We start from the raw sequence: 17,288 nt of genomic DNA, 5'->3' as shown, positions 1-17,288 counted from the left end.
ATAGGTCATTTTACCTGTGGGTTTCTGTGTTTCTAAGGATTTGCCCTTGTATGTATCAAACAAGTTGAGTGACGAATACTTTTTTCCATCCTTCCCCTTTGCTGTTTGCCCCAAACGATCTGACATTGCGCTGTAAGGTCATTGAGTATGATGGTTCCTCCTGGCTCCCTGCGAAACGTGCCACTGTTGGGAAGAGGTTTGGGGAGAGTAAGAAGACGAAAGCTCAATAGTCCCAACTCCATCCTTCCCCATCGATCGGCAGCCACTTCTTTTAATAGCCAAGTGACAATAAGCTCTTTCCTGTACAGACCCTACACGTTATCCGGAGCAAGCATGGGGAGAGGCACTTCTATTTCAGAGCAGCCCATTCAAGCGGAGTAGAGACATCTCCTATGGTCACAAAGAGGAGCACCCAGGCTGGACCGAGAAGTGCAACTGGGCGGGGTGACCACCCCATGAACGCCCCCCCGATCTCTTTTGCACTGTATCTTTTAGATTGCTAGCCTAAAGACACAGACAGATTTACTAGTGATCATTGTGAGCCACCTGTGAACCTTTTCCAGGTGGAAAGGAGAGTGGAAGTACTTTAAATAAATACTTCCCTGGGTCAAACATGCCATGAAGCCAGGAATGCCTTCAAGAAGGCAACATCCCACACTTTCAATTGCAGCACCTGGCAGCAAACACAGGATGGGGCTCCATTCTCCCTAGTTTTACAGGAGCTCAGGTAACCCCACCCCATTTACTTATTTTCAGGTATTTCAAAACTGCCTTTCAAGTCTAGTCTCCCGAGGACAACATGCAACCAACAATATACTACCCCATTAAAAAGGGGTTTTTAAAAAGCCACAGCCCTGCCATCCACATATCATGTTGAAACAACCAGTTCAAAATACTCAGTTACAGAAAAATGTAATTTAAAATATAACTAAGCCCAGCAAACCTAAGAGAAGGACAATGAGAAACCACCAGCAGCATATACAATACCACCTTTGGGTTAAAAACCAGAGAAGAGATACATTTTCAGACGTCTGTCTCTTGGGAGGGAATTCTTACAAGGTAGGAGCCACCACTGAGAAGGCCCTCCTCTCTCTAGCACCTGCTAGCCTAAGTCACCTGGGAGGCTGGCCAATGAGGAGGACCTTCAAAGCTTATTGAAGAACAGCTTACTCCCTTATCAAAACCACAATCACATTTACAAGCTAAAGGAACTGTTGCTATGGACTTTGTTTAAATTCACTGAGCTATCCCCTTGGGTTCCAATTAAAAAGCCAAGTACTATTCAACCACTTGAATACCGACGACACATATTTGCATAACATTGCTGGCGACAAACTAATCACAGTTGTTAAATCTGTGTTTCATAACTGTTAACTAATTTCCAATTTTTTTTGCAATTGACCTAAGTCTCTTTCCATCACAGTTCACCTGGACAAATATATCTGAACAGCCAACCCCCATCCATAAATAGGATTAGCAACATCTGTCAGGGATTGTTTTAGGATTAAATGAGTCTCTTTCCACCCAACACATACACACCCATGATTATTTAACAGGACTCTCACTTTCCCCCTTGAAGCTCTTAACCAGCTAAGCAGAGGAACTAGAGAGACAGAGCTGCATGTTACAGCGTTGTTAAGAGGGTCGCACACCTTCCCAAAGGTTCAACATCACAAGGCAGGTTCCAGGCATGGAATTTATGTAGCTTATCACTCTAAACGGTAAACGGTGTTTCCGTGTGCTGCGCTGGCTCGCCAGATGCAGCTTGTCACGCTGGCCACGTGACCCGGAAGTGTCTTTGGACAGCGCTGGCCCCCGGCCTCTTAAGTGAGATGGGCGCACAACCCCAGAGTCTGTCAAGACTGGCCCGTATGGACAGGGGTACCTTTACCTTTTACCTATCACTCTAAACAGGGGTCAGGAGAGAGAACAGTGATTTCATCCTATCACACCTTAACCTACATAGAATACTTGTAATACTTGCCTCAGAAGTGAAATATTTCCCCTATGCTGTCTCATTGACCTTATGTTCAGCTTGTGGGCTTCCTAAACACACCTGGTTGGTCGCTGAGGCCAAAAGGATGCTGGACTAGGGCTCTTCCTATGTTACTGAATAGAGAAACAGGCTTTGATTCACTGCTTTTGTTAAAGTTTTTAAATAACCCAAAAGCCTAAAATTTAACAAAATGCCATTTTCAGGGTTCTCCCCCCCCCCCAGCAGCAAACTTGAATCTTTTTAAAAATAATAATACACAGTGCTGTACTTTAAAAACTTATTTTCCCACATCCCCCAAATGGTAACAAATCATTTAAAGCAATACAACATCAGAACATGCCCTTAGTTCGCTCTTCGGAGTGAAGTTGAGAGGAACCGACAAATGAACTGAATGCAAGATCTCCGTGACGGGCGCAAGGTTGGGGGCAATCAAGGACAGGAGCTTGCCTGGGACACTGAAAGGCTTCCACTTTCACCGGGAAGAAGGCAGCAATAAAACCAGTCCTACAACAACTCTGATGGTGGAACACACACTTTGCAAGGACAACGGAGAAAGGGCAAGGAAGAGGTTGGGAGTAATGAAGCTGCCTGATTTAGTGTCCAACTGTTAATCCAGATGGCCTGGTACACATACTGTGTGACCTGCAACAACCTTCCCAGCCTGCTACCTAAGCTGAATTCAGTCTTAACAAGGAATCACAGAATGGAGAGTTCGACCGCCCGCCTGCAATGCAGGAATCTCAACTGGATTATACATGGCAGATCACAGCTAACAAATCCCTGACACTCAGCCATCCAACCTCTGATTAAAAACCTCCAAGGAGAGTCTGCCACCTTCTGAGGGAGTCCGTTCCACTGACAAAGCAGTTTTTACTGCCAGAAAGTTCTTCCTGATGTGTAGTTGGAATCTCCTTGAAGCCATTGTTGGGATCCTATCCTCCAGAGCAGAAGAAAACAAGCCTGTACCATCCTCCATATGACAGCCCTTTAGATATTTGAAGATGGCTATAATTTCTCCTCTCTTCCAGGCTAAACATACCCAACTCCCTCAATCGTTCCTCACAAGGCTCGTTTTCCAGACCCTTGATCATCTTGGTTGCCCTCCTCTGTACACGTTCCAGCTTGTCAACATCCTTCTTAAAGTATGGTACCCAGAACTGAACACAGTACTCCAGGTGTGGTCTGACCAAGGCAGAATAGAGCAGAAACTGCCTTCTACAGTGGGCTTATCCACACTTACCTTTCCCCCCCTGTAGATCTGTGCTTCAAAACGCTGTGTCTAAGCGCTGGGAATTGGGTTTTTTTTTTTGGGGGGGGGAGAATTCCATGCAAAAACCTGCTCTTTAGTGCTCAATCAGAGTAAACATCAATTTGGGTTTTCCACGGATTGCAGTTTGCTCCGATTGAGCTTTAAAGAGCAGGTTTCGAGGGGAAAAGCTCTGGCGGCGAAGTGCTCAGACCTAGAGCTCTAAAGTGCAGACCGTGCCTGAAATTTAAGTGTGGCTAAGCCCAGAGTCAAGCCATTATAGTTTCTCCAGCCCTTCATTGTCTACTCTGCCTAACAGCAGACAGGTCTATCACAGCCTGCTCCCTGAGATGATTTAACAGGAGATGCCAGGCCTGAGCAGGGGACCTTTGGCATGACAAGGAGGGCTGGGGAGACAGAGGGGAAGGAGAATTTGGGATGATACAGAAGCAAGGGCCAGTGGGAGAGGCAGCTGGTGCGAACACAGGGGTGGTGTGTGTGCGCGCGCATCCTTTCAGTTCTCTACAACAAACCAACAAGGTTTGAGATGAGTTGTTCCATTAAGCTGCAGCTCCATCTCCTTCGAAGGGCATCTGAAACAAACCACAGGAAGCCATGTTCTTTCAGCCTCTAATGTTTAAATCAGATTTCATAGTTTGCAAAGCCAGAACGTCTACCCTGATAACAGAACAAATAGAGATGACCAAGCTCTTCAAGAAGTCCTTGATGGGAAAGATCCCCACATCCTTCATAAGCTGCACAATGACACCATTAGGAAACTATGTCTAAATTTAAATGATTGACTGTGGGGAGGGGGTAAGCAACTTCTAACCCACAAAGCCATTATTCTTCAGTTACTGGAGCAAACCCTGCATTTACAACGGAGTGTGGTCTGGCAGCCTTTTGGAACTGCATGTATTTTTGGCCCACCGCCCTCCCTTTTGCATGACATGCCATCATATGAGCGATGTCGTAGTTGCACAAAGTGGGAGGGTAATATTCACGACAGATCTGTTTCACCCTGAGCTGTTCGAACAAGTGGAGAGATTGTTGGCAACCACGTGGCACAATTTACTGTGTTATGTATTGTTGCGTTTTTATGCATGCGTTTTAGCCAAAAGGTGCTGCCCTGATTTTGTGAAGAGAGGCGAGAGATAATTGGTCAGTCAGATTTTTACTGATTAGAGCAAAAGACCATAACCGGTACAGTTTAGTCAAAATATTATAAAGACACCAAAGGGAGGTGCCCCCTTGACCATGGCAAGGGGGTTTGGTTCAGCTTACCTTAGGAACCTGTGGATTCCTGTTTGTAGGATCAGGTCATCATACGAGACTCTGCTCTGGAATCCTGGCCTTTGGTGGTAAGGCTGGCCAATATGAGGAGCAGCGCCATTTTTTAGTGCTCGCTCTATGGAACGTGGCCCCTAGGATGGCCATTCCAGACCCAATAAATTGTGGCTTTTAGAAAATACCGTATTTTTTGCACCATAACACTCACTTTTTTCCTCCTAGAAAGTAAGGGGAAATGTCTGTGCGTGTTATGGAGGAAATGCCTACGGGTGGCATGCCTGCAAATTTTCCTCCTCTAAAAACTACGTGCGTGTTATGGTCGGGTGCGTATTATAGAGCGAAAAATACGGTAATCTGTGGCCTCTAGACTTTGGAATTACTGGTTGACTTCCTTGATTTTTAAAAATCTCTCTTCATTGGTTGATACTCCTGTGGCCTTTTAAAAAGTAACAAAAGTGATGGCAGATGAAGTTGATGGACTATATGGAACTGGCGGAAATGACTGGCAGAATCCGAGACCAGAAGAGTCGGTGGAAGAAGACTGGAAAAAGTTTAAAGACTATTTACAGAAATACTGTAAAATTAATGAAAGAAAAATGTTGGAATGAAGTTATATGGCTTTAGTAGAAATGTTACAAGGAATTAAGTACAAATAGATTATTAGTGTATTAAAGGGAAAAATAAGGTTAGAATATGTTAAGATAATTATAGGATAGAAAACAGAGGAAGATGGAAAGGAACTGCTGAAACAATTAACAGAAGTGGAATACAAAAAGGGAGGTGTGAGGAGGTCGTTGAAACAAGTGAATGAAAGTTAAGATATTGAAATTGTTTGATGTGTCTTAAATTGTTTCTGTTTTGTTTTGTTAGTTTAATGTGTTAGTGTTATGTAGTGTTTTTGTTTTTGTATTGTATTGTCTTGTTTAATTTTTTTTGGAGTGTTGGAAAAGTAATAAATATTTTTTAAAAAAATAAATAAAAAGTAACAAAGGTGCTTTAAAACTGGGATGTTGTGCATTTCTAGATCTGTGCCACATGCATCTGCTATTAAATGCCTTGAGGACCACTTAAGGTCAAGATGGTGTGATTTTTTAAAATTTTATTTTACCAATCAAATTGAAAATACATAAAGCTAGCTGGCAACTACTGGCTGCTTGTTTGGGCTTTGCATAACTTTGCAACTGAACTGCCCATTAAAGGGAGAGCAAACAAAACCACTCCCAGAAGAAAAAGCATAATTAATCAACATGGAAGCAGCTGCAGTCAGCGGCTGCGAGTGTAAGGTAGTCTCAGCTTCACTTTCTGCTAATCCCAAATTTGTGGAATGTTTTCTAGGGTGGCATAGGTAACAGGAATCCCATCAATGAACCCTAACCACCATGATGGCAGAAACACATTAAACAACATTTGCTGGGTTTGCAAGCAAAGGCCAAATGGGCTTCTGTACATGGGAGGTTCATATTCCTCCTTCCTGCTCTCTAGTTCCAAGTGGAAGAAACTTTGGGGGCCAAAACAATCAAAAACCTCTCAACTTCTATATAAACAAGTTATTGGATGGCTTGGCAGTTTGAAAGCATCCACTTGGCATTGCAAAAGGGCTCTTTTGCCTCACACAACCCCTAGTCCTTTACTCCAAATTCACCTACAACGTCTATACAGTGGTACCTCTGGGTGCAAACGGGATCCGTTCTGGAGCCCCGTTCGCATCCTGAAGCGAATGCAACCCGCGTCTGCGTGTGTCGCGATCTGCCACTTCCGTACATGACGTCATTTTGAGCGTCTGCGCAAGCGGCGAAACCTGGAAATAACTCGCTCTGTTACTTCTGGGTCATCGCGGACCGTAACCTGAAAATGCTCAACCTGAAGCACATTTAACCCGAAGTATGACTGTATTGGGACGCAGGTGGCGCTGTGGGTAAAACCTCAGCACCTAGGACTTGCCGATCGTATGGTCGGCGGTTCGAATCCCCGCGGCAGGGTGAGCTCCCGTCGTTCAGTCCCAGCTCCTGCCCACCTAGCAGTTCGAAAGCACCCTTAAGTGTAAGTAGATAAATAGGTACCGCTTTATAGCGGGAAGGTAAACGGCACTTCTGTGTGCTCAGGCTCGCCAGAGCAGCTTCGTCACGCTGGCCACATGACCCGGAAGTGTCTCCGGACAGCGCTGGCCCCCGGCCTCTTAAGTGAGATGGGCGCACAACCCTAGAGTCAGACACAACTGGCCCGTACGGGCAGGGGTACCTTTACCTTTACAACTGTACTAGGGATGAGGGTGGCGCTGTGGGTTAAACCACAGAGACTAGGACTTGCCGATCAGAAGGTTGGCTATCTGAATCCCCGCGACGGGGTGAGCTCCCGTTGCTTGGTCCCTGCTCCTGCCAACCTAGCAGTTCAAAAGCACGTCAAAGTGCAAGTAGATAAATAGGTACCGCTCCAGCAGGAAGGTAAACAGCGCTTCCATACGCTGCTCTGGTTCGCCAGAAGCGGCTTAGTCATGCTGGCCACATGACTCGGAAGCTGTACGCCGGCTCCCTCGGCCAATAAAGCGAGATGAGCGCCGCAACCCCAGAGTCGGCCACGACTGGACCTCATGGTCAGGGGTCCCTTTACCTTCACCTATGACTGTACTACTTTCCATATTGTGCCTGCTACTATTGTAGGAATAACTGCTTTTGACACGAACGCAAACATCCCAGTAAGTACACCATGCAAACGGAGCGGAAGTCACCAATTTAGAGAAAGAACAATGGCTAATGTTCCACCCCACTCTTACAACCCCATCGCACTGTAGTGTGACTGAGGAAGAGACTCTAAGGCAGTCAATGCAGATAGGAGCAGGCCAAATTCTCAGTGCCTCCCACCAAGTTCTATATTGTTGTTTTTTAGGGGGAAGGATTTCATTGGCTGGGCCACAGAACTCTCCATCCCTCTCCTACAGCATCAGAAACTAGCCAGGCTGCGGCCAAGTGGAGATCTCTGGATGCCCGGTAGGCAACTGGGGAAAGCAAAATGCTGCTTAGAGAAGGATCTGAAATATTTTCCCCGAAGCTTGAATTTGTTTTATTCTGGATTGTTTTGTTTGATGTTGAATGTGTTATAAAACCACTTTGAGATTTGTTCTTTAAATATAAAGTGACATAGAAATGAAATTAATAAAAAAAACCATACAAAAAAGGGACTTAGACATCCCATTGTGGTCTCTGTAACCTAGATGTAAGGTGCCATTTGGCAATTAGCTTGTATACCTGGGTTTCTGTTCCCCAACCTGCCAATCTCGGGTGATTTTATTTAGCTTATATCAAACACACAGAACTGCATGTTTTGAGTGTCAGGAGGTAGGCAGGAAAACAAATGCGCCATTGCAAAAGTTGGCAAAGATTTAAAATGTCGTAAGAGGAGCATTTGCATCTTGAAATGTGAAGTCATGCAAGCTATGGTTAACTCAAAATACAGTTTGTGTTGGGAATAAATTAACTTTTTTTTAAACTCAGCACTTCAACACCACCCTTACCTTGGAATTTTGGTTTGGCTGAAGTTAAGATGGCCTTGCCGGTGACTAGTTACATATTAGCAATCAAAACCGGGGCTCAATTCTGAAAAGTTACATTTGAAAAGATGCAAAATTGCAACTGTCACAGAGAAAAACACACGTCCCTAATCAGAATATCACACTGCTGCCCATTTAACTCCTTAAAAACCTGGAGTCACAAAAGATTTGCAAACTTCTAAATGCCCTCCCCCAAAACCAGCAAAAAAACACCCCATTTCCCCTCAAAAATTGGAAAATAAATTATTTGCTTTATGAATGATTATTTTTTCTTAAAGACTAGGTGCTTATATATTTAGCCCCCCTCTCCCCAATTTCTAAAACTGTAACAGGAAGACTTTTATGCAAGCCCATGTACAGTATCAGATTAGTGCAATTCCTGTACACTGAGGACAAACAAGTCCTGAGTTTACAACTGAGATTACAACTCTCAAATGCAAGGGCAAGATGCATTTCTGCTCTTGGAGGCCACACCCTTTGTCACAAGAAAAGGGAGGAGGATTCAATGCTCTCTCTGCCTGTGGCCTCCCTCTTGTTGGTGGATCTTCTGGACTAGGCTCCAAAGAACTAGGAATGGGAGGAAGTACAGGGGAATATAACTTTGCTGGCATCCAATTCAGCGCTGCTGCACATCTGTTGGACCCATGATCCAAAGGCAGCAATGTTAAGCGAGGAAAGCATTGCTCCTGCACTTGCCTCGATGACAAAACAAGCAGCACACTTAGGACTCAGTGTTGGAAAGGTATTTTCAAACACTGCAGGTATTTGACCAAGGAATGCTGTCAGGGATTCTGCCAAGCATACCTCTCTTGCAACATGGTGGCAAGGTCTTTACCCAACCCCTTCAGATTCACCCAACTTCTGCAGAATGTGAAAGAAACTGGTCTATTTTTGGAAGTACTCACACCAAATCAAGAAACAAACTGACATGCGAAAGGGGAGAAGTTTGTTTCAATCTGGGCAAACCTTCCCTTTCTAGAGCTGCAAGAGAAATATGATGACAAATATGAAACAACAGAAACCGATAGAGCTAGCTTAGAAAAAGAGAATGATTAAATTTCATGTAGCGTTCATCTGAGTTTTGTTTCCCCTTCCTCCTTTTCTTAGCTATTATTATTTCTGCTTGACACTGAGAAAGACTGAAGACGACGTAATTTTCAGAATTATTTGTTTTACTATAATGTTGGTTGCTTGGGGTGTGTGTGTTATGCCTTCTCCTCCCAAACTGGCAAAACCAAAGAGATGCTGGGCTTCTTACTGAACTGCAGCTTACAGCTCCACTTATAACCAAAACATAAAATAAAATGTAATTTGTAATTACAGTGGTACCTTGGTTCTTGAATGGCTTAGCTCCCGAACAAATCGGCTTTTGAACGCTGCAAACCAGGAAGTAGGTGTTCTGGTTTGTGAATGTTTTTTGGAAGCCGAACATCTGCCGTGGCTTCCGATTTGAGTGCAGGAAGCCCCCCTCAGCCAATCGAAAGCCGTGCCTTGGTATTCGAACGGTTCCGGGAGTTGAACATACTCCCGGAACAGATTAAGTTTGGCAACCAGGGTACCCTTGTATTGTCAGAATGAACTACTTTTAATATACCACACATGATGCCAAACCAGGTTATACAAAATACATTTTGTCTTCCACACCCAGCTGGCTTACTGTGTGGTCTCGTTCCTGGAGAAAGACGTGACTCTCACTGAGCACGTGAGTCAGGGCTTTGATGTGTAGGATGCAGAGGAGAAAACCAAGCCCTATGAGGAATGGTTAAGGGAGCTGGGTATGTTTAGCTCAGAAGAAGACTGAGAGGTGATAGAACAGGGTTGTCGCATGAGAGGATGGAGTAAACTTGTTTTCTGCTGCTCCAGAGGACCCAAACCAATGGATTCAAACTACAAGAAAGGGAATTCCAACTAAACATTAGGAAGAACCTTCTGATGGTAAGAGCTGTTTGACAGTAGGACAGACTCCCACAGGTGGTGGTGGACTCTGCTTCGTTGGAGGTTTTTGAACATAGGTTGGGTGGCTTTTCCTCAGGGATTCTTTAGCTGCAATTCCTGCATTGCAGAGGGGTGGAAGAACGACCTTTAGGGTCCCTTCCAACTCCCCAGTTCTATAATTCTATGTTCCTAAAGGAATAAAGTTCTTTCAATATGTATAGGGTACATAATAAAGAAGCGTTGCACCTTTTCAATTTGTCCCAAAAATTCCCAGTCCCTTCACCCCAAAAATAGTTTCTACATTTACAGAAATTTTACAACTCTAAACACATCAGTGGCTATTTGCAACTAAGATCTGTCCCAATCTAGTTCTAGGCCCGAGACTAGAAATACTGAAGGAGTACAGTGGTACTTCTGGTTACAAACTTAATTCGTTCCGGAGGTCCATTCTTACCCTGAAACTGTTCTTAACCTGTGGTACTACTTTAGCTAATGAGGCCTCCCACTGCCGCCGCACGATTTCTGTTCTCATCCTGAAGTAAAGTTCTTAACCCAAGGTACTACTTCTGTAACCCGAAGTGTTTGTAACCCGAGGTACCACTGTAATCAGCTCTTTCGGTGAACCCCATTCATTTCCCTTGTTGATGAGAATGAGCTGAGCTGCGCACGTCCTCCTCCTATTACTGCACACATGAGGGGAGAAGCTTCCAGGCCTGGTTGATGGCAAACCAACACCCAACTATGGTTTGGTGGCATGTCAAAATACAGCTTGCAAACAGAATTACACATGCGAGCATGGCCAATCAAAGGCGCTTTCTGGGTCTAGGTAGCTTTTCCTTCATACTGCAAACAACAGGGTTTGGACCAGTTCAGTGTATTACAGCTCAAGTAGACACATCAGCTGCTTTTATGGTATATGAGGTTGTTAATTGGTTTCAGAAATGGCATGTAGTCCATGAAGAACCAACTCAACCTCTTTATCATAGAACTTAGGGGACATATAATCATAGAATTGTGGAGTTGGAATGCACTGGTGCATTAACATATTAGCCACCTGCTCTATCAACAATAAGCCTTAATGCTGCTGGGTTTTAATTGTGTTTTTATCTTTTTGCCAATCACAGCAAGAAAAAGCTGATGGGCACATTACAGCATGGAAGCTGTAATAGCTTACTGAAACCACAAACTGAAGGAACTTCACAACCACGTTATCAGAGAAAGAGCTAGCTCCCATGAATTTATGGGAAAACTCATGAAGATGTTTGGTAATGCTACTCAAACACACCACCCAAGTCATGGGGTATTATAATACACTTAAGCAGCTCCTATACCTACCCAATACAGCAGGGTAAAAATGGAAGGGTGAGTGGGTCCAACACACACTCAACTTCCTGGCCACTAGATACCAAAACTACCATCAAAAAGTGAATTCTGCATCTAATGCCACTGACAACCAATGTTTTACCTACATACATCAAAACCACCACCCCACCCCAAATATAACCTTAAAAATTACTTTGCAGGACAGCAAACATTATCAAGTCAGTTTGCAAATGAAATTAACACCAAGACTACTGATGGATTATATCTTTTGACTCATCATTTTTACAGAATGAGTAACATTTGCTATGATGTACACCTCTGGCTTTTTATGTGTCAATCCTAAAAATGTAACTCAGCTACAGGAAAAGGGGAGGGCGAGTCTTTGACACATTGTGTTAATAGATATACTGAGGAATACATTTAAGATTCCAGTGGCGGTTAATCCATTACCAGGCACATGTCACAGTTAAGGCCTCCTAACATCTAAATCATAATTATGCTTAATTACAAGTCCTAGCTGTAAAGTGTCATCTTGAAAGAATAAAGGCTTGAAAGAGTACTGTACTATCATCAGACTACTGGGGGCACTATCAATAATGACTGTCACTCTATTGGTCACCTAGAATCATATTCATTTATAAACACTCCCACAGAACTCACCGTACTGAGATACCTTCCCTTCCACAATTTATTGTTTTATTTAAAGATGACGAAGTGAATCAAAGATGCTTCATAAAGCAAAACAACAAAATTTGGGTGTAAAAAAAATTTGAAAATTTTAATCAAACATCATGCAATGTTTAAAGTCAATTTATGCCAACCGATGCTGTAAAAAGATGTTCTGGCCATAATTCAATTATGTGTACACAGCCTGTCAGGCAATCAGCAATCACACTCCATCAAGTATTCAGGGAAAGAGGGAGGCTCTAAAGGTAGCCCCCCCCCCCGCAGCTTCTTCTGTCAAATAATGCTATTCAGCATTATTTTCTTATATCCAACCATAGTTGGATTAGGCCTGGGACCATTTGCACAGCCTCCATATGACCATGCAGGTGCCCATTAGATGCATCAGGGCAATTGTGTTTGCAAATGACTTACATATATCAAAAACAAAATGTATGAATTTGTATGAGCACATTACCTTAGAAAATATCCAATACTGCACATCTATTAAGAACATTTGGACCACTTCACTTGCCTTATGCTAAAAAGCAGAGGATTCTGACCATAGATAGGATAGATTACTACTGTTCTGTTATCAGAGTTAAGATAATCATGAATTGATGTTATTTTAGTAGGATTTTCTTTTCATGAACTGTTCTGCATTGCCTTTTGAAGAGACATTTAGTGTAATACCACCGCCCTCTTTGTACTTTCACTACATAATGCATAGCTAAGATGTCCAATTCCCTCAGCACTGCACAACCAGATATAATGGCACCTGAGCAAAAACAAGCCAATAGCAGTTTTAAAAATAGCACACCCTACTAGTTGCAGCTGATTTTTTTTATTTAATTAATTTATACGGTCTTTCTGGAATCTAGATTGCCAACCCCATTCTGCTAGGATTGCATCCCATCCTTCTGAGGACTGGCTGTTCTTTTATTGTAAATCCACACGATTAAAACGAGTTTATACATCCACACATTTAATAATTCTAGACATTAAAACCTCAATTTAAGGATTTTTAAAACTGGCTGATGAGAGGAAAAAGGAAGAAACACCCTCCCCCCCCACAAGCACAACCCCCCCTCAAAGCCACCCAAAAACTGAATCAGCAACCATTAATTATTAATACAGTATATTCAATTTATCTGCAGAATCCCAAAGCTGCATTAGAGAGGAATAGCTTTCTAAAGTCAAAGAAGACACTCCTAGTTTGAAACCATGTTAAGGAAGAAAAAACACTATGTGCTCAATTAGCAAACATAAATCTGAAATTTGGAGTAATTGCCATGAAAAAAAACCCAACCCCCCCCTAAATTCCATCACCGGAACAGGGAAGCACCAGATGAGACAGTCCTCCTTGAACAACCATTTTATAAAAAGGGTGGTTCTGAATCAAGCAGAGAAACAAATAGGCATCACTTCAGCAATCCCTCCCCCTTGCATTTAGCACCCCAAAATGAACATGGAAAAACTGGGATCTAAGCCTATGGGAGAACTGAAAGGGGGGGCGCTCTCACTCTTCCTCACAACCAGCACCAGCAACCCTGTAAATCTGCATGAAAGGGCTTAATATTTAGGGCACAGTCGAAGAGCAAATTTGCTTGTCTTGAAATGCGAAACCTGGCAACTAGATTTCATTTCTAACCCTTTCCTCAGAATCGCCATGCTCTCTCTCTTTGTGCACGGGTAAACCTGGCAAGGACCCAGTTAAGACACTCGTCAAAAAGCTACCTATTTTTTTCTTGGGGTGTATGTGTTGTGCCTTTTGGTGGGAGGGGGGAAAGAGGACCCCCTTCTTGCTGCATAAACACACCCATTATTTTTAAAACCACCCCATTTTGAGACTTGTGGTTCTGAAATGAAAGGGAGCCATATTAGCTGACTTTTTTTAGTGTGTGTCACTATACACCCTTTACAAATCACTATCACCCCACCCTCTTGCCACAATGCTGGGAAATTTGAACTCCACTTTTAAGCTAAATTAATTCCGGCTGTTCTATTAAAAATACCAAAAAGGGAGGGGGGGGGATATAGACAACAAGAAGCCATCAATCTTTCCTTCCAATCCACTGTGTTTGAGAGTGCTAGAAGAAACAAGGCTTTAGATGAAAAAACTGCTCTCCCTTTTCCCAAAGGCACACCCCTAGTCTCAATACTAGCTTCAAAGAGAGGTATTCATCACCCCCAAACAGATAAGATTTTCTATTTAAATAACACCCAACTACTGATATTGCCACTGTAGTCTAGATTTTCACCAACACCCCCAAACCATCATAAAAGCTGCCTGCTTAACAGGTTTTGCTTTTTTAAGTGCAGCTGCAATAAAACGGGTTTTTTATAACTCAGCGGTTCATCTCGCAATTAACACGGCTGTAACTTCATGACTACCTCAATATCGCCCTTATTTAGGGTATCTTCTCAATCCCACGGGGTACTAGCGTAGGCAATGAAGACGATGATTTAGCTGCCTTCTTCAAATAGTAGTGCTGCTGCCTTTAAACCATTCTCTCTCTTTTTTTAAAAAAAGGCCACACCTCCTGTCCCCTACTCCACCCCTCCCTTCCGACATTTGGATTTTTCCTGGGGAGAAAAATGTTTTAATACATTACAGCAAACCTGAAGGCAGAGGTTGCCTTAAATTAATGATATAGCTTATATACAGCTGCAAACCTGAAAAAACCTTACAGTATCATGCTCTAAACACACACACCAGTTTCAATCAAACCACATCTCCCCTTTCCTCCCCAAAACATTTGGCTGCTTCTAATACTTTCTTATTTTAAAGAAACTCCTTTATGTATAAAAAAATTGGATTTCCATCAACTTCACCTCCTCATTCCAATAGTGCCACAACATCTCAAATGTCGGTACTATACTGTAGGTATGCTGGGTAGAAAAGTGTCCCCCTGTGGTATTTTAGACCACAAAAAAATCAAAATACAAGTTAATGCAAAATATAGAGGGCGAAATGCAAAGGGATAAAGGAATGGACGGATTCAGCCTCAAATTTCTGTGCGCTCTCTCTCTCACACACACAAAAACCAGCCCTTTATCCCCTGAAATATCCATTTAGATTTCATCATAGGTTCTAAAAGGGAAATCTTTTAGAGGCTTCAGATAAAATGTTGTGTGTGGTGTTAGGGAGGGAAAAGGGAAGCCCAGCACCCCCAAAAACAGCCTCAATACTACCCTAGAGATGGATACTAGGCGATTATCTGGGCCTTATTATTCTCTCCCCCCCCCCCGCATTAAAAAAGCCCCACCTGCTCCAGAACCATTTTGGCCCTTTGTATTTCCACACCTCACTCACGGCCCTCTCCAAATTTAAGATAAATCGTACCCCCCCACCCCACAAAAACACCAGGTGTGTCGGGTAATGGAGGGTGGGGGGGTCACAACTGAACTCCACCTGAAGCCTCAAACCCCCAAAGGCCTGTTAGCGCCCCCTCGACAATGGCACCCCCCCAACCCGCAGGTTCCGCCGTCGTGTGAACAGCCAAGCCCGGGTTGCGGGGGGGGGGGTCCCAAGGCGAGAGTCAGGAAGAGAGACTCTCTCCCCTTTGTAGGTAGCTCTACCCCGGGGGAGGGCAGCCATTGGGAGCCCGACTGCCCTCCAGTGGGGCAAATACCCGCCAGGAGCCACAAGGGCAGCGCTTTGGGAAGGGCACGGCTGGCCATGGGGAGCGGGGAGAGAGGCCCGAGGGGCGGATGGACGCGGATTCAGCTGCGGGGAGAGCGGCCGAGGGGGATGAAGTAAGGGACAAGATGGCGGAAGCCTGAGCGCTCTACCGGCTCGAGCCGAGCTAGCCTCTTCCCTCGCACCAGCGCCGCCCTGCGAGCGCTCAAGGCCGATACCCACCTCGTCTGATCGGGCTCGGTCCGCTCTATCCGGATACGAGCTTCCCGGGGGCGGAAGGGAAATCTAGGCGGAGGATGGAGGCGGATTACGCTGTCCCCCCCTCCCCCTTGCTTTGTAATTTGTCCAAGGCCCGATGTGGCAGCCTCGGCGTCTAAGCACCGACTAAACGGCCATCCGGGTCCCAGGCCCCGGCGGCGGCGGCGAAGCCACGCCCTCACACGCTGCACGGGAGGCGGGGCTAAGGGGGCAAAACCCCGAAGGAAGGGAGTTCGAAAACAGAGAAGCGGGCGGGGGTTCGAGGGAGTTCAACGGGCAGGTGTTGCAAAGGGAATCTGGAAATTCGGCGTAATCCTTGCAATAGCGGGGCGGCTCCTGATCTGTGGAATTGGCTCCTCTTTCCCTCACTCTTTGCAAAGCAGAAAGTGGTTGTATTTCTTTAAATAAGGGCGATTGGAGGTTTGAATTCCCGCAACGTGTTGCAAAAGCAAACCGACCATAATGGCAGTGATCCTGGGATGTAATCTTAAAAGGTGCCTAGGAGCTGTTTGAATATATATGGGTGTGCAGTTTTAAGTACGCATAACATTTCTTTTTTTCACCAGGCCTTTGGTTCTTAATTATCTGTGGCCTCCTTGAGTGGGTGAGATTTTTTAAATTTTTTTTTAGGATTACATTTCATATTTCTCCTTACCACATTGTTTTTCTTTTATGCTATCTAGGATGTATGTGTGTGCGTTATAATAATAATAATAATAATAATAATAATAATAATAATAATAATAATAATAATTAATTATACCCTGCCCATCTGGCTGAGTTTCCCCAGCCACTCTGGGTGGCTCCCAATCAAGTGTTAAAAACAATACAGCATTAAATATTAAAAACTTCCCTAAACAGAGCTGCCTTCAGATGTCTTTTAAAGATAGGATAGCTGCTTTTTTCCTTCACATCTGGTGGGAGGATGTTCCACAGGGCGGGTGCCACTACCGAGAAGGCCCCCTGCCTGGTTCCCTGTAACCTCACTTCTCGCAATGAGGGAACCGCCAGAAGGCCCTCGGCGCTGGATCTCAGTGTCCAGGCTGAATGATGGGGGTGGAGACGCTCCTTCAGATATACTGGACTGAGGCCGTTTAGGGCTTTAAAGGTCAGCACCAACACTTTGAATTGTGTTCGGAAATGTATATTGTATGTTGCTTTGAGATACCTTGGTTTTTTAAAAAAGAAAGTGACCAAATAAGTTTAACAAATAAAATACGCAAAAAGGCGAAAGATTTGCACGATCTGAGAAGCCGGGGTAAAAAATAAAATGCTCAAGGGTTTTCAAGAGCAGATTTGGAGATGGCACAGGGTGCACGGTGGGGTAGAAGAGGTGTGTGTTTAATCAAATTGTGCACTAGTCCCATTATTTATTAGAATCCTTCCAGAA

At 44.1% G+C, this 17,288-nt stretch overlaps 1 protein-coding gene across 1 annotated transcript in view; it reads right to left on the bottom strand.

Moving 5' to 3' along the window:
* Nucleotides 1-16,065, bottom strand: part of PRRC2A (proline rich coiled-coil 2A) — a 41,729-nt gene extending 25,664 nt beyond the window's left edge. The window contains exons 1-2 of the mRNA XM_081903488.1: nucleotides 15,863-16,065; nucleotides 15-183 (exon numbers count right to left, since the gene is read on the bottom strand). Of these exons, the coding sequence (XP_081759614.1) occupies nucleotides 15-126 (112 nt within the window). The 5' untranslated portion in view covers nucleotides 127-183; nucleotides 15,863-16,065. The remainder of the gene's footprint in view (nucleotides 1-14; nucleotides 184-15,862) is intronic.
* Between the last annotated feature and the right edge of the window lie 1,223 nt (nucleotides 16,066-17,288).

The sequence above is a fragment of the Podarcis melisellensis genome (assembly GCF_964234715.1).
Source record: "Podarcis melisellensis genome assembly, chromosome: 2".
NCBI classification, from domain to species: domain Eukaryota; kingdom Metazoa; phylum Chordata; class Lepidosauria; order Squamata; family Lacertidae; genus Podarcis; species Podarcis melisellensis.
This window is presented reverse-complemented; position numbering and strand designations above follow the sequence as displayed.